Source organism: Mirounga angustirostris, unplaced genomic scaffold, assembly GCF_029215605.1.
Source record: "Mirounga angustirostris isolate CCGP_5_RB_7025 unplaced genomic scaffold, mMirAng1.0.hap1 SCAF_17, whole genome shotgun sequence".
NCBI classification, from domain to species: Eukaryota; Metazoa; Chordata; class Mammalia; order Carnivora; family Phocidae; genus Mirounga; species Mirounga angustirostris.
In genome coordinates this window covers 37,271,674-37,298,558 of record NW_026991725.1, presented here as the reverse complement: position 1 = coordinate 37,298,558, position 26,885 = coordinate 37,271,674, and the positions used below count along the sequence as shown (strand labels likewise).

The 26,885-nt window shown below is 49.0% G+C and overlaps 2 protein-coding genes across 8 annotated transcripts in view; one reads left to right on the top strand and one right to left on the bottom strand.

Moving 5' to 3' along the window:
• Window positions 1-26,885, top strand: part of SLC39A11 (solute carrier family 39 member 11) — a 403,594-nt gene that overhangs the window by 1,058 nt on the left and 375,651 nt on the right. The gene's annotated exons all lie outside the window — the stretch shown is intronic.
• On the bottom strand, window positions 19,525-26,014 carry SSTR2 (somatostatin receptor 2). The gene is made up of 2 exons (XM_045888552.3): window positions 25,740-26,014; window positions 19,525-21,799 (listed from the first exon to the last, which is right to left on the bottom strand). The coding sequence occupies exon 2, from the start codon at window positions 21,706-21,708 to the stop codon at window positions 20,599-20,601; it is 1,110 nt and encodes a 369-aa protein (XP_045744508.1). The 5' UTR covers window positions 21,709-21,799; window positions 25,740-26,014; the 3' UTR covers window positions 19,525-20,598.

The window sequence follows — 26,885 nt, the reverse complement described above, 5'->3', positions numbered from 1 at the left end:
ATGACCTGAGCCGAAGGCAGTCGCTTAACCAACTGAGCCACCCAGGCGCCCTGGTTACTATAATTTTATTTTATTTTTTTTTTTAAGATTTTATTTATTTATTTGAGAGAGAGAGAGAGAGAATGAGAGACATAGAGCATGAGAGCGGGGAGGGGCAGAGGGAGAAGCAGGCTCCCCGCCGAGCAGGGAGCCCGATGCGGGACTCGATCCCGGGACTCCAGGATCGTGACCTGAGCCGAAGGCAGTCGCTTAACCAACTGAGCCACCCAGGCGCCCTGTTGTTGTTGTTGTTTAAACTCAGGCGGGGCGGGTGGGGTAGATCGCTGGCGTTGGCGGTCTGCGCGCGCAGCGTCGCGGGATCCAAAGTCCCGCCCAGTGCAGGTGCAGCCTCGCGGCGTCCGAGCCCTGCGCCCGCGGTGCGACTGCGCCGTCTGCTCGGGACGCCCGAGGGCCCCGCACGGCTCGACCGCTTCGCTCGTTGCGGCGCCTGCTGGCCCCGGGCGTGCAGCCTTGTGTGGCATCGTTGTTACCGTTGTTTTCTGGGCCCATGACCGAATGCGGTGCCCGGGGTGGAGTTGGGGTCCGTTCGTGTTCATGGGCGAGAGCAACTTCGCACTTGTTCCTGACTGGCTCTTCCCTAAGGCGCGCGTCCGCTCGTTTTGCTTCGGTTTTTCTTTTGATGTCCATCAGTTCGTTGGGGCTTTCGTTATTTCAAGCGCGTATTTTTATCACGAAGGATGCACTTTCACCCGCGTGGGGTGGAGGGTGGTGGACCTAGAGGAAGGGGCGCAGTGCCTGAGAAACAGCGCCTGGGAGTGCGGGGCGGGGAGAGTGGGGCTTGTTTCTTCTACTACTTCCAAGACCCTTCGTTTTAAAAAACCGTTTATTATGGAAGAGTTCATACTCAAACTAACATGGAGAGGATGGTGTAATGTGCCCACCCTCCAGGTTTAACACTAACCCATGGTCAGCCATCTCTGTATTCCTACCCTTTCCTCTCCTACCCACTGCCTCTGTTATTTTGAGGCAAATCCCAAACAGCAACGATTTCAATTTGTAAATCAAACCATTCATTTGTACCTCACAATAGCCCTGCATTTTACAGATGGGCAACCTGGAACCCCGACGGGCAAAAGGGTTTACTCAGTAATAGTATAATTTTCGAAGCCTGTATACAAAATTAACTAATTTGGTATACACATCAGCCTTGCGAAGTAGGTAGGGGTATTTCTATTCCGTGCATATTCCATGCAAAAACCCAGAGAAGCTTATTTGCCCACCTGAGTTGCATAGCTAGTAAGGGATGGGATCTCACCGAGATTTTTGAATTCTTGGCTTGTGCCTTTTCTGCTTTGTCACACGGCTTTCCACGGACTCAAAACACTCCATGGTGCCAGGTCTGCAATTCGCTGTCACATCAGTTGCATTCTGTAAGGGACATTTTGTTGATGTTGGCTGCCCAGCATCTGTGGAATGTCTTTTCTGTATTTGGGGAAATGACGTTTGTGTGGCAAGATCTTTTCCAGGGATCCCTTACAGCTATGGTGCAAGCCTGTGGGCCTGGGACTTTAAATGGAGAGCCAGTGATGTCAAGAGGCAGCAGGGGCATTGAATCCAGCTGGGGCTCCCAGCTGCCCGTGCTGGCCGTGCTGCTGGTGGCAACTATGGGTGACCACAGTGAGGCCTCTCATCAGAATTGATTGCCCAGTGGCATGCTTTGATTGGGTTCTGAATGTTTTTGCTTCCCTTTGTTCCCGTCTGTCCCCTGAGCCTGGTTCTCCAGCTTTCCCAGAGATTGCATGAGCTATCCAGTATCTTACTGATAAATTTCATTTCTTTGAAAATCAAAATCAGTTTTGGTTGCTTGCCCTAGAGTCTCTAACCAACACACCCTTCTGAGTTTCCAGCTCCAGAGGAGTTTGGCTGAGCAAGAGGGAGGCATGCCCAGGCGTCAGTTTTGGTGGGGGGCCTGGGGGTTAGTATGAGGGGGCTTGCACTATGCACACACCTGTCATGTCAGGTAGAGAAAAGGCCAGCTGGGGGCCACAGACATCTCCACTTCAGGGTGTGTTCTAAAAGGAGAGCGTCCCCTCTGCTTCCCCAGCCAAGTTCTTCTGGCTGCCCTGAAGATGTCACTGTTGCTCTTCTGCATGCGGAACTGAGCCCCTAACGGAGGCTGTTACCAAGCCTTCCTGCACTGGAAAGAGCGCTGGAAAGGCTCTGGGCGCTGGAGGTAATGTGGCTATGACTCTTTACTCTCTTTGTCTCCTTTTCTTTTCCCTTCTGCATCAAGGTCCCGCGTCCCCTTCCTCTTCTGTGGTTTCTTTGTTTGTTTTGGTTTGGTTTTGGTTTGGTTTGTTTTTGCTGTCTGGCCCTCTCAAAACCAGGATGGAGGCCCAGAGCTTCAGCAGCTGGACAAGGCAAGTGCTGGGGACAGAGGGGCAGAGATGAGAAACTAGTCTTTTTTGTTTTTCTCAAGGAGGCACATGAACAAAGAGCACTTCGAGTTTTATCGCCATCATTTTGTTTTGATTTAGGGAGGAGTGCGTGCCCTTCGTGTGGGGGGTGGGAGGGTGTCTTCGTGTCATTTTCTTCTTTTACTTTAAATCTTTAGGGGTAGAAGACATCCAGTGTTTACATTCAAGAGATTATGTTTAGGTCACCCTGGGCTTCTGAAATGAAACCCGGACATTCTGCCAATTACAATAGTTGTAATTTTGAGCCCCATCTAGGCACTTTGCATATGTTACCTTTAATCCTAACAATAATCCTACAGCATAGGTGGTCTTATACTTGTTTGATAGATAAAGCCAGGTTCGGCAGAACCAAGTAACCTGCCTGAGATTACACAGTCAGCAGCCAAGCCTGTCTACACATCCCGGTCAGCCCAACTCTAAAGTCCTTGGTCTTTCTACTTTGTCACAGAACATCAAGAGACAGATGGGCCTGGGGCGCCTGGGTGGCTCAGTTGGTTAAGCGACTGCCTTCGGCTCAGGTCATGATCCTGGAGTCCCAGGATCGAGCCCCGCATCGGGCTCCCTGCTCAGCAGGGAGTCTGCTTCTCCCTCTCCAGCTCCCCCCTCTTGTGCTCTTTCTCTCTCTCACTCTCTCTCTCAAAAAAAAAAAAAAAAAAAAAAAAGACAGATGGGCCAAACAATTCTGAGCAACATTCAAATGGTGCCTGCGCTGCTTCCTACCTTCTGCAGTTGTCTCGGCATTTGGGACCTGAGCTGGAGTGTGATTTGGGGGCACGTGGCACCTGCCGGCGTGGTCAGGCCTGGTCGCCAAGTGTCTGTGTGCTGGAGGGCTCACTTTCAAAACTGGGAATTTGTCTTGACATGTTTGCTTTCTCTGGGCCCACTGGCATTCTGGTTTCATTCAGACTATTGAGGGGACAGATTTGTCCTTACTTTTTAATAGAAATACAGAAGGCAAGGCAGCATAATGCCTAAAATAGAAGAGTTCTTACCTGGTCTTTGCAGAGACCGCACATTCTCCTTCCCTTGTGCGATATGTGGTCTAGCATCTGGGAAAGGGTCCTGGAGACCTTGGCTCCCAGGCTGAGTCAATAAATATTTGCATGATGAATGAATAGTGTCATGCTTCAGAGTGTCACAGAATCACAGAGTATCAGCTCAAAGGGTGCATTGGAAAAGGCAAAAGGATCTCCTACCATTAACTACCTAATAGTCAAAATACTGAAGGCAATGAGACAGTTCTCACCCATATCACAGCCTCCTCACCGACTTGTTTCAGTCCCTCTCCTTTGACGTTCGGTGGCTGCAGGTTGGGCAGGTCCCTGTTCAGTCTGAAGAGCGAAGCTGAAGAAGACTCACCCCAGGCCCCCCGATGATGTTGGAGGGAGGGGCATCTCCTCACAGATTTGGGATGAGATGGGGGCTGGCCACACCCAGAGAAGAGAGAACAAGTGGAAGAAGCAAGCTTACCTGGGAACATTAAAATAGGTTCACCTCTGGCTGCGCTAGAAGAGACAGAAAAGGAGAGAGAGAAAAAGAGAAGGAGAGGCAGCAACAACAGATTAACCGGGAGGGGAGGAAAGATCGGGGAATTTGATGCGGCAAAGGGCAGACCCTGTCGGTAAGAGGAATGCCGGGGCTGGCCCGAAGCTTGGACTCCGCTGCACCGCGGTCTGGGGGGATTCAGACATTGGGTGTTTGCTCTGGGCCGAGATGCCAGTGGGATAAAGAGCCTAATGCAGTCGTCTTGACGTCTTATCTTTAGAGCCCTGTTCATCAGCTGTGTCTGCTGGGGCTGACATTTGTGGTCAAAGGGGTGGCTATTTGACTTAACTGTTTGCAGATTCCTGAGACTCTGCCTTGGACAAATAGGCAGGCCTCACCCCTGATGAAAGGAGGCTGAATGTCTGGGCTGCACACATTCTCAATACCTTGACTGAAAAAGAAAGGTGGCAGAAAGGTGATGAAAAGTTCACGCTGCACCCGTGATGTCCTTAATTAGTGTGTAATTGAATACTGTGTTCACGAGCTCTGTGCTAGATGCTGTGGAGGATACAGAAGACATTTGATTAACAGTTGGTGGTTCTGTAACAGGCTCAGACTTCTTTTCAAGTCCCGTATGTTGTCTTTTCCCTTCCCTACGGTTCCAACCTAGCTGCTGAGCCTTTCCTGGCTGTATTGAGAAAATCGAAGCAATCAGACACAAATGTCCTCGTGTGAAATCCGCTGCATCTACGGGCCTGCTTGAATATATACTTAGACCTTCTACGCGCTCTCTTGTTAGAGCAGAGTGTTCCTGCTCCTTTGACCTCCCCACTTGACCTCTGGATCTCACTTCCTGCCTCTCAGAGGCTTTACTTCCTTCTCTCTGCGGTATAAGTTTCTCCCACTCAGCCGGATCATTCCCATCACAGGCATGCCCCGCTTTTCAAAAGTTTGCGTTAGGCCCCTTTGCTTTTAAGAAAGACCTCCACTGGTACCTGTTTTCGCTCACCAAAAGACATCTGAAGAGGATTTTCACTTTTATGAAAAACAGGCGAAAAGCGCAAACAGCATCCAGTGTCGGTTTTGCAGAAGCCAGGCCCTGATAGAGGCAGCGCCCCGGGGCAGCGAGAGGGGCACCCAGCCCCTTTCCCCTCCTCCCCCAGGACACGCTCAGCATCCCAGCAATCAGCCGCTGCAGCTCTGAACGGAGTCTGTGAGCATCTGGGCTATATCTCCACCGGTTTTGTGTGTCCGTTTGTGTGGACACCAAGATGTGTCCCAAAGTATCAGAAAAGACTAAAAGAGGTGATTTTTTGGATGTGGCAGCGCCCCCAATTTTTCCCATATCAATTAATGTAATTGCTTCTTTGCGCCATTTCGGTTACTGAAAGGCTCTGTAGGAACGCTCAGCTTTCGGATGGTAGGTAAAACCTGGATCTTAAAAATATTCTCTGGTCTCTGCCATCTTACAAACATGCTCTGTTGTCTGCACGCCTCCTGTCTGCCCCTGTCCATCTCTCCTCTCCGCATCAGGACAGGATGTCTCCAGGCCCCTCCGGTTCTCTTCTTCAGCTCTGCCCAACAGGGCTTCTCACATCACCGCCCCGTCCAGTAAAAACGACGAAGGCCATCTTGCCAGCTTCAGCTGCTTCTCAGTTTCTGGGCCTTTCAGCGTAGCTGACCTGCCCCTGTGGACACTGTTTCCTCTTGGCTCCTGCGACATGCCCCGGGGCCTTCCCTCCTACCTCATGAGGCACTTCTCCATCATTTTGCCATCTCTTCTTCCTGTGCTTGACTTCTCATGCTGGATGGGCCCAGGCTCGAGCTTTAGCACCTGTCCCTTCTGGGTCCGAGTTCTCTGTCCAGGTGATCCCCCCCACCCCTGCCCCGTGGCCCTAAGAGTTAGAGGGTCACTGCAGTGGTGGAAATGGAGAGAAAGGAACGGTGTCTGCAGGTGATGCCTGCATTTGTGACTCCAGCCTGAGTTCCTGCAACACCCCAGGCTCATCTCAAGCTTCACATGTCCAAAATAATAACTCTGGCTGCCACCCATCCTGCTCTCTCCCCCAGCGCATCCCCATCTCAGGAAATGGCACCACCCAGTTATTCATGGCTAGAGACCCAGAATCATCCTCGACCACCCTCTCTCTCACCCACACCCCACCTACTTACAAGTCCTACAGACTCTTTTTCCTCCAAAATAGGGGTTGATGAACTTTTGCTAGCAAGAACCAGGGTCAGTGGGCTTTGCATGCTCTATGGTCTCTGTCACTATTCAACAAGGCCACCATAGCAGGGAATCAGGACTAGACAGGATGTAAATGAATGGACATGGCTGTGTTCCAATAACACTTTATTTACAAAAGTAGGCAGTGGGGCCATCTTTGGTCCATGGACCATAGCTTGCTGATCCCTGATCTACAGTAGATCCCTGTCCTTCCTGTCCATCCACGTCCATCCTAGTGCATCCCCTGCTTCAAACCTCCAATGGCTTTCTGCCCCTTGGGGGCAGAGGCAAATTCCCATCAAAGACCACCAAATCCCTACATGGCCTCACCTGTCCCTAGCCCTCTACTCCTACCTCACCCACCTTCCTTCTTTTTCAGAAACAAGGCGTGGCTCACTTCTCCCTAAGGTCTTCACTCTGGCTGTTTCTTTTCTTTTTACTTTAACTTTTTTTAGAGAAAGAGTGTGGGCAAGGTGGGGGGAGGGGCAGAGGGAGAGGGAGAGAGAGAATCTCAAGCAGGTTTCACACTGAGTGTGGAGCCGGACGTGGGGCTCCATCTCAGCACCCTGAGATCATGACCTGAGCTGAAATCAAGAGTTGGATGTTCAGCTGACTGAGCCCCCCCAGGTGCCTCCTCTGGCTGCTGCTTTTACCAGATCTCTACATGGGGGTCACCACCTCTGAGAAGCCGGCCTGGGCCACCCCCCTCTAAAGTAGGAAGAGCTGACTTTCACTGGGGCTCACTTTATGTCAGCCACTGTTACAGACTCTGAATATGAACAAACTACTTTATTTCATGCTCACAGTTTGCTGAATGCACAGATCCCTCTGAACTAGATCCTGTTCTTATTCTTACTTTATCAAGGAGGAAACTGGGGCCGAGGGAGATTATATAATTTTCCCCAAGTCACTCGGGAAGTAGCAGAGCTGAGATATAAACCAGACTGTCTGGCTCTGGGGCCAACGTGCTTAACCACCTGTCTACTGTCCATGTATTTTCAACAGAGCATCTGTCACTATATTGCGACTTCGTGTTCCCTTATTTGTTGTATTTGTTTGAGTGTCTCCCTTACAACAAGAAGGGAAGACTTGGTCTGTCTTTCATCTCCCTGAATTCCCGGCTTCCAGAACAGTGTCTGGCAACATGGTAGACACTCACTATGTTCTTACTGCACGGATAATAATTTACCTTCGTAATAGATTAATTTATTGGTATGCTAACAAATCAGTAAGTATTCAAAGTACACCTTAGCTTAGAATTCCTATGAAAGAAAGAAAATAATCAGCTTTACTCGGATTTCAGAAGTGTGGAATGAATTCACCTTCTGATCAGTCCTCCCCTCTCCCCCAGATTAGGTGAACTCTTTGCATTTTTGAAGGTTGCTTGTGGAATTAGAAAAAAACGAAACAAAACCTCCTCTCCATCTTCACCATCTTGTTCCCTTATGTTGGTGCTTCGGGGCTGTGTGAGAGTGTGGTCACACAGGTCAATACCCTAGGACAGCGATACCGGGGGTCAGCAGAAGTTCAAGGGGAGGTGGTCACTGCTGACCTGGTTGAATGTCTTCAGCTTGAAGAAGCAGATCAGTAAGAGAAGCTGTTCTACTACAATCCCGCTGCCCTTGCCTCACCTAGAAAAGAGCAGTAGCCTCCCAGGCATGCACAGCCGCCACCTGAGAATATTCAGCTGGGAGGATACAGTTTGGTGGGATGTTTCCCTCTTGGATAGGGTGCATCTGAAGGAATAGCTTGGGAAGAAGCATTTTCTAGTCTGCCTTTCCTTGGGATGAGCCACTCGTAGGACTGTGCCCTGTCTTGGGATTCACTCGACCTAAAATTTTAAGTATCAGCTGACGTGGGCTTAGGACATGTCCATTTCAGAGACTCGGGCCCGCGGAAACAGAGCTCTGGGGAAGCTGCAGAGCGGTAGAAGGAGTTGCTGTGTTTCCAGGAAGCTGTGCTGGGCTCTACCTCTCCTAGGTTGGGGATGCATGTTTGTGTGGTGTTTTGTTTATGTCCTACCAGGTAAAGAGACACATCAACCCTGCTTGGCCCAAGACTAGATGATAAAAAACTCTGGATCCTTAGACACAAGAAAATGTGAAGTTTGGGTATTTGCAAATATGGTTTGGGAGCACATGCAAACAACTGGTTAAAATCTATTGAATAGCCAGTTTCATTTTTTCACTTGCTTTTGGTGTAGGTAGGGGTAGGGGAAGAGTATCCTACTTGACCTTGACATTTGAGAAGTTGTGTGCAGGTGAATTGATACCTTCCAAAGGAAGACCATAAAATTGTATTCTGAAGTGTGAGTGTCCCAAGCAGAGTTAAATCTTTGGGAGCTGAGCACCCGGAATGCTCTGTGGGTGGAACTCAAACCCTGGACCCCTTTTGCATCATCTAAGCCATCCGATGGTTATTTTCTGAAAATCCAGTTTATCGTCTTAGGAATTTGAGAGTGCTGCTGACCCTGGAAGGCCCCCAGGGCCCTTCAGCTGCTCCCATACCTAAGGTGCCAGTGTTTCTGAGCTCCCTCCAGCTTTGCTAGTAGAGTGTGGGCAGCCTGGAGAGTGCTGGGGTCCCGACACGGGGGTTGGCCCGTGCATGGGAGTGCTGGTGATTCTCCATGTGCCTCCTCCCTTGCCGCCCTGTCCCTGCTCTGTGCCCCGAGGCGGGCCTCTGTGGACTGCCTCCCTAGGCTTTCTTACCCTCTGGCTCGGGCTGAGCTCAGCCGTGGGAGGAGATCAGAGGGGTCCGCGGTGACTCTGGCCCTGGCTGAATTACTTCACAGCTACATCTCCCGTAGAGTCCCACCTTCTCCATGGCTGTGGCTCTCACTGGGCCCCAGTGACATCATCCGCCCCTTGTCCCTTCAGCTTGAGGGCTGGTAGAGGTTTCTGCCTGTATGGAGTGCCCAGGAGCCTCATCCGTCTCTTGCTGATGCCCTTACATCCACCCACACCTCTGTACACAGTTCCTTCGTTACATTCATTTTAGTTAACCCCCTTTGAGTGTGCCATCTGTTTCCAGTTGGACCCAAGAGCGATACAGATGGTTACAGACCCGGGATTAGCAGCATGATCCTCTCCTTCTGGCTAAGAAGGTGAGGCCCCGGGCCGACCACAGTCTCACACTGGAGGAAGAACAAAGAACGAACTCAGCAGTTTCTAACATGTCACCAGCTGCTAAGTTTCTAGAATGTTTTGGCAAGAGGAGGCTCTGTTTTGGGAGGTGGGACATTATATCTCCGGTCCATTCTGGAGGAGACCAAAGTTTAGTTAGGCTTGGCAGGGGAGGAAAGCCCCTTCTCCAGAAAGGAACACCCTGTGTAGATAGAAAGTGTGTACACCTTATCGGCAGACGCATAATGCATTTACTTTTCTGCCCTAGACCGGCTTTCATCTTGCATCACGTGCTTGGTGCTGATGTTAGCACCAGCTAAGCTCTCCACTAATGGCAGGATTAGAAGCGATAGTTTAATATTAGCCAATTTGGAGAACGGTCAGTTGTTTAACAACCGAAAAGTTTCTGGTCTTTTTTTTTTTTTTTTTTTTTTGCTGTGATTGAAGGCGAGGGAAACCTAATATTTACTGGGTACCTCTGTCTGCCTGATAATGTGATACATTTTAAAAAATATTTTCTTTCATCCAGTCTCTTACACAACTCTGTGAGGTTCACGGTGTTATCCCTGAGCGTGGGCTCGGGAAGGTCAGGAACATCTTGTGGGTAGCAGGGCGATGCGGTAGAGCGGTTCAGAGCGCAGGTTTGGGCAAGGGATGCAAGTCCACCACGCCTCAGTTTCCTCGTCTGTTGAGCGGGTATTAGCTCCTGGGGGAACTGAATGAGATGACGCCTAAAAAGTGCCCAGCACAGAGATTGGTCCACTGTGAGCACTCCAGATATTACTCATTTCTTTTCTGGTGTCAGCAGATTTGTAGCTTAAGACCCTGTTTTCAGCAGCTAGAAATTTTCATTATGTTTTGATTTTGAGTGAATGAAAAGATGAGAAGGTGATAAAAAGCTCTTTTCTTTGACCTAATTTTAAAACACTTGGTATTTCCCTATCATCACTTTTGCCATTAGCAGGACCGGGCAAGTCCTCATGGCACATTGAGAACACCCCCCACCCCCACCCCTTCACCATGCTTTACCGTCACCTAGCCATGCTCTTCCAACCGGGCTCCAGAATGTGGAAGCCATCACATGGGCTCATGAAGGATCAGTCTGTGGACCAAATGGGACTTAGCAGAAATAGACTTAGTTGTCTATTTCAAAGTGTTGTTTTTCTTTTGCTACCAAATGATTGCTAAGACATCTAGAAAATGTCTTGTGGGCTTTTCCTGGGGCTTAGAGTTTAAAAAAAAAAATCCTAAAGTTTCCAGGTTCAGTGTTTTGGGAAACCTGGAAAGTGTGGGTTATCTTGTGACCTAGGACCGTGGCCCATTTTCCTGTATGTGTAGAGTCTTTTTCAGAGGTAGATGGGAGCAGAGGTGAGCCCACACAGGTGGCCTAATGAACAAACTTCAGTCTGAGTCCCTTTGGTGGGGAGTATGATTTCATGGGAATAGTTTATAGAGCAGTCCACTTGCAAATAAAAAAAAATAATAAAGTCACTAAAAAGCAATGTTTGCTTTTTGCTTTCTAGCATACACAGTCAATTATAACAGCAAAGATAGAGGCCAATTTATCTGACATACAGAGAAACAGACACATTCACAAAGATAGCTAGCGTTGAAGGCAAAGGCAGTTTTAGCAATTTCATCTCAATCCTGGACATGCAGGAATGACATGTTAAGAAGAATAACCACATTCACAATACCACTGGAATAATAAAAATAGCTTGCATGCATACCTAGTCTTGACATGTTAAAACCATCCATCACATCATAGCATCGACACTGGTTTTGGAGTTGGGGCTGCTGAAGGCTTTTTTTGGATGTTTCCTGGTTTCCTTGTGTCCACAGCATGGAAGGAGAAAGAGAACTCCGTGAAGCCTTCACAGACGTGGTAGGAGGGGGTCTGAAGGCTTGGATTTCATGACCTCCATCGCCCCTAGGAAGGGGGACGGCAACAATGTCCGCACCCAGCACCGCTCAGAAGAACAGAGAGGAGTGAAATGCAGTGTGAGTGCCCTCGTAGGACGAGTCTTCAGTCTCCTGTGAGAATGATTGATAGACTGTTTGTAAAAACCCATTGTCATTTCCTAGGGGGTGACGGACAGATTAGGGAACATGGAGTAAGTCTACTTTTGGAAAGATGCCATACACGTTAAACTGTCGTTGAACACGTTGTCAGAGTCAGCTCCATACTCTGTTCTTTATTATTGATGTGGTTTCTCAGGCTGTTGGAAAGTGGAATGGAGATTTTTTTTTTTTTTTCCTGGAGAAAAGGCTTCTGAATCATTCTGGAGAGTCGAATCGTCTGCTTTTGCTTGCCATCGGATAGGGTGAGCTTGGAGGCTGCTCACGGCATTTGGTTGTGTGGCTGGGCTGGCTGATTTCCTCCTCCAAACAGATGGAAAAGCAGCCTCCATGAGCTGGTTGTTCTAACCAGGGACTGTTTTCTCCTGTTCAGCTGCGTAGTGGACGGCTTCTCTCTGAGGCCAGGCCAGGACCAGAAGCCGGGATTGATGGGGACAGGAATGAGGCCTGGCTCTGCATCATCCATCCGTAGGATTAAATGCAGACTATTTCCTTCAAAATCGCTTCTCACTTTCTCATTTTGTGAAAACTAAAGCATGCCTTTCTCTTGTTTAAAGGGGGGCATTGTGGATTTGCCAAGAGAAGGCATTTTTAAAATTTCGATATATGTCTATCTTTCAATAAACATTAGAGAACACTCTTTTGAAAGACAGATGGAGGGAACGGCTAACGGATGTGAACTCTGATGAGCTAAATTTTTACAGAGTGAGACTCCCTGCTCGAAGGTGCCCATCTCCTATGTTGACACTACCCAAGGACCTCTGGACCTCAGCTGACCTGGCGTTCTGGATGGCGAAGCCCACCTCTGACGTTAGGCTTCACTGCTGATGCAGTCTATCACTTCAGTGTCTTGCTTTGGTGCTTGTCCAGCAATGAGGGTTGACTTCATTGATCCTGGAGGCAGCGAAGGAAGCCCGTGAAATCCCAAATCCTCTAAAAACCCATTTCCATGCTGACCCAACAGCCTAGAACCATGTTGCTGATGGCAAACCAGATTTTGCATCTGCTCCGTTGGACTAGAAATGTTCTGTTTAAGGTTGAGGAGGGATGGGTTTCCTCGGCTGCAAAGACTGCCCCCAGCAGAGGCCACATGCAGCAGGGCTGAGGATACGATGCCATCACCTTCTAGCTGGTGGACCCTTTGGAACCAGGAGAATGCAAAAGGTGGTTGTGCGAAGGTGCAGGGGAGAGGAAAAATGAACCATCTGTGGTCTGTTGCTTCCCCAAGCAAGCCTGATAAATACTACAGTGCCCATCCACCTGGGAGTTAGGAAGAGAGATTCAGGAGACTATTTTAATCTGCTAAAAAGCATTTAAGCTGAAGGCAAACAGAGTGAGTCTTTATCCAGCTGAGTCTTTGCTCCAGAAGTGTCTGGATTGCAGATGGTGGCACAGCTCTCTTCCCCATCACATACCGGCAGGTACTCAAAAAGCACACGGAAGGAGCTGACATAGATATCCCGAACCCCGGAACTGCCCTGTAGCGGGATGATGGACAAGGGGGAGACTTCTTTTATGTTGGAGAGCCTCTTTGTGGAGGTGCTTCATGCCTGGGGGAGAGAACTGCAGTTCATTTTCTTGGTGGCCAAGCATCTCCGCTTCCCCCAAAGTGTTCAACCTCAGATTTGTATCAAGCATGGGGGCACAGAGCTATCATAATCAAAACAGTATGGTAATGGCATAAAAACAGACCCATAGATCAGCGGAACAGTATAGAGACCCCCCAGATAAACCCACGACTATATGGTCAACTAACCTATGCCCAAAGAGCCCAGAGCAGACAATGGGGAAAGGACAATCTCTTCAATACATGGTGTTTGGAAAACTGGACAGCCACATGCAAAAAAAATAAATAAATAAAATTGGACCTCTGTCTTACACCACACACAAAAATCAACTCAAAATGGATTGAAGACCTAAAAGTAAGACCCGAAAGCGTAAAACTCCTAGAAGAAAACATAGGCAGTAAGCTCCTTGACGTTGGTCTTGGCAATGATTTTTTTAAAAAGATTTTATTTATTTGAGAGGGAGGAAAAGAGAGAGAGAGAGCAAGAGCGGGAGGCGGGGGTGGGGTGGATAAGCAGACTCCCCGCTGAGCAGGGAGCCCAATGTGGGGCTTGATCCCAGGACCCTGGGATCATGACCTGAGCTGAAGGCAGATGCCCAACAACTGAGCCACTCAGGTGCCCCTTGGCAATGATTTTTTGGATTTGACACCCAAAGCAAAGGCAACAAAAGCAAAAACAAACAAGTGGGATTACATGAAGGTAAAAAGCTGCGGCAGAGCAAAGAACAAAATGAAACAGCAGCTCACTGACTGGGAGAAAACATTTGCAAATCATCTATTTGATAAGGGATTACCATCCAAAATATATAAGGAACTCATACAACTTAATAACAACAAAAATGGGCAGAGGATCTGAATAGATATTTCTCCGAAGAAGACATACAGAGAGCCAGCAGATACATGAGAAGATGCTCAACATCCCTCATCATCAGGGAAATGCAATCAAAACCACAATGAGAATATCACCTCACACCTGTCAGAATAGCTATTATCCAAAAGACAAGGAAGAAATGTTGGCGAGAATGTGGAGAAAAGAGAACCCTTTTGCACTGTTGGTAGGAATGTCAATCGGGGCAGTCCCTTGGAAAACAGTATGGTGGTTCCTCAAAAAATTAAAAATAGAACTACCCTATGATCCAGCTGTCTCACTTCTGGGCATTTATCCATCCAAAGGAAATGAAAACAGGATCTCAAAGAGGTATCTGCACCCCCATGTTCATGGCAGCATTAGTTATGAGAGCCAGGACATGGAAACAACCTCAGTGACCATCAATGGATGAATGGATAAAGAAAATGTGATATAAATATATATATATCATACACACACACACACACAATAGAATATTATTCAGCTATATAAAAAAGAATGAAATCTTGCCATTTGTGACAACACGGTTGGATCTTGAGAGCATTATGTTAAGTGAAATAAATCAGAGAATGATAAATATGATATGATTTCACTTATATGTGGAATCCAAAACAAAAAACCTACAAAACCAAGCTCGTAGATACAGATGACAGATTGGTGGTTACTAGAGGTGGGAAATGGTGGGGGTGGGGGGGACGGTGGTAGACGAAATGGATGAAGGGGCTCAAAAATACAGATTCCCAATTATAATGTCAGTCAAGGTGATGTGTAAGGTACAGCACGGCCACTGTAGTTAATAATGCTGTATTGCCTATTTGAAAGTTGCTGAGAGTAAATCTTAAAAGTTCTCATGACAAGAAAAAGAAAATTCTAGAACTACCTATGGTGATGGATGTTCAATGGACCTGCTGTGGTGATCATCTCATAATGTGTGCAAATATCAAACCGTTATGTGGTACACCTGAAACGAATATAATGTTGTCTCTCAGTTAGACCTCGATGGAAAAAAAGCCAGCAGCACGGGGAGGCGGGGGGTGGGAGGGGAGAAACGACTGTTAGAATCTGTCCTCAGTGAGCATCCATTTGAAAATAATTTTGAGGGATTTTTCTCCAAAGAAATTGTGTGTTTTTTCTTATGCAGAACTATTGCTGTTAGCAGAACACGTGCTTCCAGGAGGTGGACTAGTGGGGATGATTTGTAGTTTTGCCAACTGTACCTTTTTTTTTTTTCTCTCTCTTTAATTGAGGTGGACTGTTATTTGCAGGGACAGACAGCAGGGTGGGGCCAGGAATGCAGTCAGTGGTCAGGCATGGAGTCTTCTCCGTGAAAAATTGGCTTATACACAACGTCCCCCTCCCCATAAAAAAAAAAGAAGAAAAAGAAAAAGACAGTGTATATCCCTAGACTTCAAATGCATTAGTCAAATTATAGTTCCGTCCCTCCACTGAAAGCCCTGGAGAATCTCTGCATCGGAAGTCTTGCCTACAAGATATAGAAGGTGTTTCGCGTGTGAGCACGTGTCACAGCGTGTACCATGCACACCAGTGAACGTGCCCCTCACGTGTGAGTGCCACGCGTGTACTCCATGGTGCCGCCCGTGTGCCCTGCATCGCAGGGGCGCGTGTGCTTGGGAGCACAAAGCGTAGCGAGCCTTAGGGGAACGTCCCTTTGTCCTGAGAAGTAAGATGCTGGTGAACGTTGAGAAAACAACCAAGCCTTGGTTATGTTATGAGAGAACCACTCAGGTTTCTTGTTAAAAATAATACCCATGAGGAAAAATATCCGCCCTCTCAGTAATGGCCACTCTCCCTCGCCTGGGGGCAGGAACCTCCACAGGGACTGGTACCCCAGCCATTGGCGAGGAAGTGGGGGGAGCATGGCCCAGGAGTGGGATTGCAGCTCCTCCGAGGTGCCTGGTGAATCGACAGGTGGTCCGGTAGAGCTGGCCTGGTGAGTTGACAGGTAGTCAGGTAGAGCTGACCATGGGGCTTCCTCTTGCGAGCCTGGCAGTTTCTCTGTGGGGCCCTGTTCTGGCCACTTTGCAATCTGATCTTTGTAAGGACCTGGGACAACTGTGTCTCCCCCTGAGCCCAGGGTTAAAGCTGTCTGATTGGGTAGGACAAGTGACTGCCCTGCAAGGGACCTGCTCTGTGGCTTAAGTGATTGGAGGCTCCAGTCACTGAATAATGGGAGTGGGCGAGGCTGTGGGATGCCATTTCAGATTTCTTTTGGAGTCACGCTCCTCCACAGGCTTTTCTACAAGGACAGGGCCATTGTATGTGTGACCAGCCCTTGCAGGCCCAGGGGCAGAAGGGAGTCACCTTCCCTCACCAGACACCAGTATCCTGGCAAAGAGGTCTTCTTCTCTCCCTCGTCTGTCCCCTCAATAATGCCAGGGAAGAAGAGGGGTGAAAACCGAAAACATCTCCCCTTCCCCTCCACCCACTTGAGGTTGGGTCTGTGTGATCCATCTCCTGCTGAAAATCTCTGTCCACTGGGAGGCAGACATCCATGGAACCCAGTGAGCAAGCCACAGCATTTCATTTACTGTGATACTCACTTTTAATCTCAGGGGAATCAATAGTTTTATATTCAGCTTGGTTAGGTCTTGGCTAATATTTAACTCTGTTTTGAAGCCTAGCCCAGATACATACAACCTGACACATCTAAGGGGGAAAACTAGGTGATCGGCCCACAGGCTGACACATCTGGTCACTGCAGAGTTAAAGGAAGTGTGGTGGCCAGTGGGGGTGGGAGGCATGGACACTTGCCCCGGAATTGCTATTCCCAACCCTAATGGTCTGCTGACTGGGGTCATGGACCCACGAAAGCTTTTCAGCTGGTAAATGGAAAATAATCCCTGGTGCCGACTTTCCAGATGAGCTGCTAGAAAAAAAATGTGAGACTCTGCCTATGGGAATGTTCTAAGAAATCCACTGTTAGAAAGGGAACAACCCATTTAGGTGAAGGTTCACTCTGCTAGAACATTTGATAGGAAATTTGCTGGTTTTGAATCTGGCAAAAGTGGGGATCAGACAAGTGACCAAATATAAATTATGACTTATAAAGCTCAAATGCTTGGCTTGCCACCTATGGTGATTTTTTATGATGCCACATGGTCCAGAAACACTAATGGGACCTTCCCAACCATATTATGGAGCCTTTTGGGGATTCTCTTGCCATCTTCCTTCAACTAGGCCAAAGTTCACTTCTGCTTTCCCTCCTAACTTAGCTGTCTTGATTGGACAGTCACTCTCGAAGCTGATTAGGAACACGTATCCCGACAGACATTCCTTCTGACTGCTCTCAATGACCAGACTGTACACTCTTCTGGCCCGGGGCTCCTCACTAGCCATCAACACTTGTATTTGGCCACAGAGAGGAGGTTAAATCAGTGCAAGCAAACAGACTCTGGTTCCTGGGCAGCTCTGGAAGTCCTGCACCACCAGCCAGCATTTTCTTCTCTGCCTACCATTTGTGATAGATAAATAAATCCATGCAGAAATAAAAAGAGGTATAGTTTTAAAATGAGACTATAGGAAAAGCTGTGAGCCCACAGTGCATGCAGTAAAATCCCACACTCTTACTTCATGAGAGGTTGGCTGCAAGTTCCCCTAGGACTTCCTAGCAGCCACACTAATGAAGAATAATGTTTCCTCCTCCTCTTCCTCCTCCTCTTTCTTCTTCCAGAAACAGAAGAAGGAGATGCAGTGTCCCTCTCCTTGTCTGCCTAGACTGTCCCAAGCTATGGCATAAACTCCACCAAAGATCCAACTCCACGTTCCATATTCAGCTCTCTGTGTTACTGAAACACAGACTAACACCATTCAACACAGGCCACAGTGTCACATTCTCTCTCCTGATACCTCTCTCGCCAGACCCACTTAGGTGCAACCAGTTCTTAACCACCCATGCTAATGGGTGGGTTAAAGAGTAGCTTGCATAATCCAAATGACCAGCTGCCCTCAAATCAATGGAGTGGCCTTACTTTTTGTTCTCACCCAGCATCCAGCAGATTTATGTTCATAATTAAATGTTGAGTGGAGGTTCAGCTTACATTTCGGAATTAAAATTGTGTTACCATTGGAATCAAAACGTTCATTCCCTCTTTTGGAAGAACGAGAACCACCAGAGAGCCAGTTATCCTTGAACGAGATATTTCAAAAAAGTGGAGAACTCCTTTTCAGAGAGTAGCAACCTGCCGGCTGATATGGACAGAATTATAGCTTCAGTCTTCAAGGCCCCTTAGAACAATCATCGTACTGATGAGCACCGACCGCCCACCTGGATAGGCATGTTGCATGAAGACCAGATGGCTGCTGTGGGCCGTGGCCTCCTTGGAGGAGGCAGCGTCTGATGGCAGGGGCCTGAGTGCTACACAGTCAGTCTGTCTTCCCTGAAATTATGTCCATCCGTTCTTGGTCCCTTGGAATCACTTTCCTAAGTAAAAAAATCAGCCTTTATTCAAAGACCCGGGAACATTTCATATTATTAGTAATGGTAACGTTGGGTTTAAAGCATTTCCTTCCAAATCTTTGCTTGGGCTTTTTAATGGGCGGGGGAGGAGGAGGGGGCGTGGTCACCTTCTATCAGTTGTGGCTGCTAGGAAGTCCTGAGCGAACTTGTAGCTGACTTTTCCTTTTAGTAACAGTGGGAGATTTTACTGCGGGCACTTTTGGGTCACAGCTTTCCTTAGAGTCTCACTTTGTAATTGTACCTCTTTTAATTTTTGCATGGATTTACTTATCTATCATAATATTACCGAACACATTTTTCTAGGCCTCAGTAAGTACTTTTGGGAACGAGGTGGTGTGAATAATATAGACAGAATGAAGGCAGCCCATTAACAGCGGGCGCCACAGGTGGAGTTCTTAGTCATTGTGTCAAACAGCCCTTCCTCGGGGAGCCGGAAGAGGAAAACTCATTTTTACAGTCAAATCTATATGTGAGACACTAAGAGTGAGGCTTCCATAGGAACCCAGAGATGATGGCATCCTCACAAACACCCAAGTGTATATTTCTTCAGACCCTGGTGATCGGTGAAATGGGCATCATCTCTTATCTTATTGTGTGTAGGTGAGCTCATCTACCATTTCAGGAACAGAAAAGTGTCACTGACGGTGTGAAGTGTCTGTCTATTATAACCGTGCTTGAGGAATAGCTCAGAGAGTCAGTGGCATTAAAGGTGGATGTTTAATGTGTCTACTGGGCAAGGAAGGTGGTACAGGCATACCTGTGAGGGACGGGACTCCCTCCAACACTCCTCCTCGTGCACCTGCTACATGCTACTTATTGCCGGGCTGGTGCACGTGCTCACGTGTTAGGAACAGGGTCCTCAGGTCTTTAGTACACTGTGAATTTTTTAGTGCCTAGCTTTGTATCAACTCCTTAAAAAAAAAAAAAAAAAAAACCATGGAGGAGTCATTGAACTATATTTCCAGTTTCTTTCATTAGGAAGCCATATCTGGCATTTTTTTTTTTTTAATATTTTATTTATTTATTTGTTTGTCAGAAAGAGAGAGCACAAGCAGGGGGAGCCGCAGAGGCAGAGGGAGAGGCAGGCTCCCCGCGGAGCAAGGAGCCCGACATGGGACTCGATCCCAGGACCCCGGGATCATGACCCAAGCCGAAGGCAGACACTTAACCAACTGAGCCACCCAGGCGTCCCTGGCATTTTTTTTAAAAAAGAATCTCATGGTTTCTCATAAAGGCATATTTTTGCTTTATTCTTACTCATTTATTTTCACGGTGGGGAAAAAAATAAAATGCTTTCCCCATGACAATTGTGGTCCTTTTTTTTTTTTTCTTTTGCCTTTTGTGTTGGTGATTTCGTCCACTCTCCCCTTCCATGGCTCCCTAAGAAAGACTAAAGCAAATTAAGGAGGAAAAAAATGCGATCTTATAACAAAGCAGGCTTTGTTTTGATAAATACAGTAATCAATGGCCCAACCATTTATGTCGTTTTGAGGAAATGAGTAATTCTTTGATTATATCCAAGAAAAGAAAACATACGAATTTATGTTCTGGGTCCTCAACTATCTTCTCCCTCTCCCTTCTTCCTTTGATCTACCTTGCCTGAAATTAGTAAGGCCAATACCCAGGGACAGAGGTGGGTTTGAGAGACTAGAAGCTTTAAGGAGACCTCTTTAAGAAAAAGAATACAAAAATATCTTACTTTTATAATTTTTTTTCAAAAGCATGTGATCATGTGAAAATACTGCCCAAGCATGAGAGATCCCTGAAGCTTAAACTTTATTGGCTTTATGGCAAGTCCATTTCTGCAGGTACCATACCGTAAAAAACGTCCACCTGTACTAGTCACACTTCAATTTGCTACTCGTGTACTTTTGAACACTGGAAACATAGGTAATGACTATACAGGGGCTAGAGAGGAGTAGAATAAATATAAATGTAAGACCACAAGGTTACATATTAGGTTTTAAACACACAGATATACTTTTTCTATTTTTGTTGAGCTTCACCATTTCTACAGATCATACCCAAGCATGATCTCTTTTTCTCCTGACTTGGAATTGTCTGCCTGCATTTAAATGTTCACTTTAAGGGAAGGGGGGATGGTGTAATCAATTTAATACGTTATCATTCACTCAGACAAGCCGACTCAAGCTCTGTTCTCTGATTGGACTCATGCTGAGCAATTCCCTATTCTAGAAGGCAGGTGTGATGGGTGGGAGGAAGGAAGGGGGTGGGGGCAGGGAGCACATGCTGCTTGGCAGAGCTTGGTGTGTTATTTATTTATTTGTCAGGCAGTTCAGATACTGGTCTGGAGGTCTCCATTGAGGAGGGTCCTCTGGGTCTCCGTGGTCTCATTCAGCCGGGATTTGTCCTGCTTACTGTCACTCCGTTCCCCGTCATCTGTGCCGCTCACCTTGACCAAGCAGAGGACATTCTGGAAGCTCTTCTTGAAGTTGTCAGACAAGAAGGCATACAGGATAGGGTTGGCGCAGCTGTTAGCGTAGGTGAGGACCACCACAAAGTCAAACATGCCTTTAAGGGCTGGGGTGGGACTGATGGCCACAGAGACGGAGGAGACATTGAAGATGTAGAAGGGAAGCCAGCAGAAAATGAACACAGCAACCACTATGGACACCATCCGTGTGACCTTCTTCTCAGACTTTTTCCTCTTGGAGGAACCCACACGGATTCCAGAGGACTTCACCTTGATGATAATGAACAGGTAGCAAAGACAAATGATGGTGAGGGGCACCAGGAACCCCAAGATGAAGGTGTAGATAATGAACCCTGTGTACCATGCCCCAGATTCACCTGGCCAGTTGATGGTACAGCTGCTTCTCCCCCACTGGTTGCTCCGAAGCCCAGCATATATCATGATAGGCAAGATGACCAGCAGGGAGACTCCCCATACGGCCACATTGACCATCTTGGCCGTTCGGGGTCTCCTCCACTTGGCAGACTTGATGGGGTGGACCACAGCCAGGTATCGATCGATGCTCATGACTGTCAAGCAGAAAATGCTGGTGAACTGATTGATGCCATCCACAGTCATGACCACCCGGCAAATGGCCTTGCCAAAGGGCCAGTGGACCAGAGCCACCTGCATGGCCAGGAAGGGCAGACCCAGCATGAAGAGCTCATCTGCAATGGCCAGGTTGAGGATGTAAATGTTGGTGATGGTCTTCATCTTGGCATAGCGGAGGATGACATAAATGACAAGTGTGTTGCCACACAATCCAATGATGCAGACCACAAAATAGATGAATGTGAGGACTGCATTGCTGGTCAGATCATAGTATGGCTCTGTCTGGTTTGAGCTGTTGGCCGCCACCACAGAGCCATCAAGGTCAAAGGGAGGGGAAAGCCAAGTGCGGCTCTCATTGAGTAGCTCATACTCCATATCCATGGCTGCCTTACCCTCTTAGGTTAGTTCCAGCCAGCCAGAGATCTTATTCTCACCTTGATGTGTCCTGGAGGCCAAGGATCCACTGTGACATCTGCAAGGAGAAAAGGAAGATGGGCCTATCAGTCAGAGGCTACTTAAGCGCTCACCAGCCTTCCATGTTTCTGGTTTACCCTCTCAGACAGACTCTTCAGTTGAAAAGTGTGTTATCTTGCAACCTCAGTGTTAGAGCCTTCAGCTCATTCTCATCAGTGTGCAGACTGTTTGAGTTGTTTTTCCAATGGGGGGAAAGGTTTGGGTTAAGTCATCATAGTTTATCTTGTCATCTTTGGTGACGCACATGTGGGAGATGGCTGTGGCTGGAAAAAAAGAAAAAAAAAAAACCAACAAAACCCATACTTTGATTCCTAAGAAGTTGACTGGTCCAGCCCCTGACTCAGAGGGATCTGACACCAGAATTCCTGGCCTGCTCCCCGTGAGGACATCTCCGCTGACCTGCTGACTGCTTCCGAGTCTTTCCATTCTGAAAGCCCCAGAGTGGAAAAATCCCAGACTTTAGAGGTAAAACAAGCCAGGGTTCCACCAGGAAGCCCATGTGACCTCGTGCCAGGCACTTAACCACTCTGACTCTCATTGGTTAAAATGGCAGCATCCGGAAGGTTAAGGGATGAAATATATATGTGGAAGCGCCTAGCATTGTGCAGGGCTCATGATCAGGACTAAGCAAATCTCATATTTCCCCCTTTTCTCCTCTGCCATCTCATTTATCTGTAATCTACTGAAAGCTGCCCACAGAATGAACAAATTTATGGTCTTAAATATTAAAAATAAAGATCTAGCTTGCTTTTATATTTAAAATGCATGATTTAGTTTATTTTGTTTCTTCTGTTTTTGTTTCTCCAATACCCAGTGCTTGACCTCCACATGCCTCAGAGAGTCTCTCAGGGGGATGCTGCTCCAGGATGCTCATCTTCTAACACTCCAGAGGATTTGCCTGGGATCCCCCTGATGAAGGAGGAAAACAGGAACCAGGCGTGAGGGAGGCAGACTCATGCACAGAAGTGAATTCCAACCACGACCGTAGCTCATTCACGCTCATTATCCCCTTGATCTTCCCAACCGTCCTATGATGTGGGATAACCATCTCCATTTTACAGATGAGAAACCGAGGCTTAGGGAGTTTAAGTAATTTGCTTCCATCCCCTGTATATAACTGGTGGAGCTGAGATTTAAACACAGGACACCCGACCCTTCTGCATTTTTCACAGCATCCTATCTGCTGCTCAGTGGGCTGGAAAAACGAGTGACTGAGAATTGGGCTTTGGTTTAAAACAGCTGACTCCTGTTTTACCATCATGCTGGGAAAGTAATTGTAACACTACTGGCTTGGCTTAAGATCTAAAACAATAGCTCATCACATAAGTAAATGATTTATCTACGGTCATGCAAAAACCAGTGCTGGGGGGCTTCTTTGTTCTGCACACCAGGGATACAGGCATGAAGGAGACGTGGCTGGTGCCCTCTAGGAGGTGACCATTTAGGAGGGGAGACAGGCAGAGGAAGCCAGCTCATCTAGGGTGTGAAATCCGTGGAGAAATGAACACAGGGCTTAAGGATGCCCTCCTTTCCTGGAGGATTCCAAGGAGGCTTCATAAGAGGAGTGTTTGGGCTGGGTCTTGAATATATGAAGAGTGAAGCAGGGAGGGCAGGAAAGAGGTCGTTCCAGAAAGAGAGAAGATGGTAAAGAGGTAGTGTACTCAGCACACGGTGGGAATAATTCACTTGGCGGACACATTTCTCCTGAGCCAGGGCACTTTCCCCGGTGCCCGAGTGAAGGTTAGAGATTGCTCCTTTATGCTTGGAGAGACTGCTAATTAGCTAGGGGGGACTTCGCCAGCAACAAGTACTCGAGGACCCTTGCCCACCTTTGCCTCTGATTCATTCTGCACTGCCAGGCGCACTGTTTACCCTCTCTGTGCTAATTTCCCTACCAGACAACCGTCTGTAAAGTGGGGTCTGGGCTTTGTGGCTGACCTTTCTGCTAAGTACTTTGGGGACCCAGGATTTAATGTCTGCATTGGGTAAAAAGCATAAACTGGCAGCTATCAAAAAGAAAAGGGGCGAAGAAACCATTTTTGGTATCCCTGGATTAATTTGGGTTGTTCCCACTATTTTTCTAGCTGTCTTATCAGTACTTTAATTCTACAGACCCAGAATCCCATTGAGGCCGCCTGCACTGGAGTGCACATTAATCACTAGCATTTCCAGGGTCCCGTCTATGTAACATGCAAGGTCACACTCCAATATCTGCGTGAGTCTGAAGTACCCTGGGTGGCAGAAGCTCTAGAGCTTTGGGATAGGGATGATGATGGTGCAGGTGGGTGAGGGAGAGTCAAATGCTGACCTCCAGCCCTAACTCTGCCTTTTTGGCTGGAGTCTCAGTCGGTGGCATGGAATTGCATGGGGTCAATGTTTTTCTAAACAGGCTGAGAAGCAGCAATAGAGAGCGTGCAGAGCTCAGTGAAGGTGGCGGAGGAGGTAAGCTGGAAAGCCAGTCCAGAGTGGGGAGGCTCCTCCAAGGAAGAAATACGTTTAAATCACAGTGACTCTGATTTCATTAACAATGAAGCCTGCTGCCTGAGGTCTCCGGGTGACTTCTGCTTCATTTGGGTCCCAGTGAAAGTGGAGCCCAATGCCAGGCTATCAATATTTCTTGGATTGTGGTTTGGTTAAACGCACAAGGAAGTTTGGTTTTCTGCTTGCTGTATTTTTCAAGCCTAAGAGATACAGACCCTGGAAATGGCTGGTTGTTGGTTTTCTCTGAGACTGAGTCTGGGCTGTGTTGGAGAGGAGGGTGAGAATGGTCTGGAGCATCCCTTCCTTTTCCCAGAGCTGAAGAATTGAGCGTGGGGATGGGGACTGGGCATCAGGAACCCTGCTAAATCCTGTTCGACTTTAGCTTTTCCTTTCTCTCCAGCATTCCACCCCCGCATCCCTCCGCCACCCCCATTCCTTCCCCGCCGCCACTTTTCCAGTGGCCTGCTAAACCGAGTAGGTCTCAGGCCGCCAGAACTGAGCCCCACCTGCCAGAGAGACAATAGCCAGGTGCGAGCCACCGCGGCGCTAGAGCACCTAAGGAAAGCCCAAGCAGCGCTGGCAAAGGGCATGGGGGAGAGGTGAGACTCATTCAGTTCCCCAGACTGGCACAGAAAATCCTCATCACTTAGCTCTCAGATCCAACGGTTTCCTAAAGAATTCCCTATTTCCAGGAGGACAATGGGGGAGGTTAAAGACGGTCAGCGCCCCAGTTTCTAAACGCGGGGGGGGGGTGTCGAGACATCAGGGACGGTTGGGAGCAGGGGACAGCTGCCTGGGGACTTGGCCAGCCCCTCGGGGGCACGGGCCACTCAGGGATTCAGTCTTTCCTAAGATAGGCAAACTGTCCTCTCCTTCTGGGCGCTGGGGGAGCGGACTCTAGACCTTTAGGCATCCGTCTCCCAGGCGGGGAAAGGAGGAACAGAGAAGCGCTCCCTTTTCTCTGCTCCGCTGCCTGCCCCTCACAGCCTCGGCTCTCCGGATGCACACCCGCCCGCAGAAGGCCCCAGCAGGGACACCCCCCCTCCCCGCCCCAGCTGTCTCGCTCTCCTCGCGTGGAGGCTCTTTTGCAGGTGGCTGGGAGAGAAGTTGTCCCTGTCGCAGCTACCACCTGGACGAGTCGGCTGGGGGACGAGGACTGGACAAGGGCGCATACCACGCACACCAGCCTGCGGTGGTGCGGGCACGTCCGTTCCTGCACACGCCACCCACAGCCCCCACTCACGCCGGGACAGCCGCTGTCGTTCATTGCCACGAAAATCACCCCGCAAAAGGCACAGGGCTGAGAACCACACACCGTGCCTCCTCTCGGGCACCCCGAGGCGCGCACCACCATGCAGCGCAGATGCGGCCGGGTGGGTGCTCAAGTGCGTCTCTCTTTCTCTCTCACACACACGCGCGCACACACACACACACATACACACTCCCACACGCCTCACCTTTGCTTTTCCGCTGCAATCCGCTAGCTCCGCTCGCTGGCACCCAGCGACTGTCCCCAACCCAGCCGGGCGCCCAGGCGCGCCGCAGCTTGACCGGCACCTGGCGCTCGGCGTCCTGCGCTGCCGGCTCCCGCCCGCCCCTCGCGCCGCCGGGAGCCCGAAGGGCCCGCAGACCCCCGGCGCCGAGCGCGGACTGGGGTTCGGGGCGCGGGTGGCCGAGCGAGCGCGCGCGCGCGCGGGTGGCTGCGTCGCCGGGACTGGCCCCGCGGAGCCCCGGCCCCTCGGCACATTTCCCCACGCCCCCCCCCCGGGTTACGTCACAGCAGCCTCGCTCCGCCCGCCGGTCGGTAGGAGGACCGGGCTGAGCCGCGTGGAGAATCCGCGGGGGGCTGCGGGGGCGTGCAGGGTCAGCGATCTCGGCCGCCCCGACACTCACGCTCGTGGCAGGGACACGCGCTGCTTTCCCTCTTACCGCTTTCACAGAATCGGTTGTGTTTCACCCAGCGTATTCCAGGCAGCTGGGGTGGCGGCCCCGGGGGACCCAGACTCGCGCCGGGACCCCTGCCATCTCCTCCGCCAAAGGAGCTGGCAAAGCTGTGTCTACTATTGGTCGTCCCAGGACGCAGGGCTGGGGCAGAGAAGGGAGGAAATGGGTCTGGGGCAAAGCACTTCTCGCAGTGGCCCGCACCCCTCCCCACCCACCCACCCAGTGAGCGAAGCCACACATGGGTTCCAGAATTCGGTTCAGGGAGCAGCCAGAGGCTCAGCAGAGCAGCGACTCCTGCCCTCTCCCAGCTGTCCGTGCTCAGAGGTGCCCCGGCCATACAGCCAGTCGCCCGGCTTTGTAAGCCTATTGGTGGGCACCTGCTGGTGCGACTCAGCTCGGCTCCCCTTGCTACGTGCTGTGTGCGAGCAAAGGGGACACGCAGGAAGTGGGAGCTGAATCGCCCCAGTTAAAGCGATTTCATTTTTTACTGTGATGATTCAGCCTCTGTTCCAATAGATTAATAAGTCATAATCCTGCAGCCTCTCCTTCCTCATCCTCCTCCAAGTAACATGCACACACTCACCATCCTGGGTCCAGTTTTAGAAGATGGGGAATGGAAAGCAAACAGCAATTCCAGTTTTCTCTATAGGCTGAGCTGC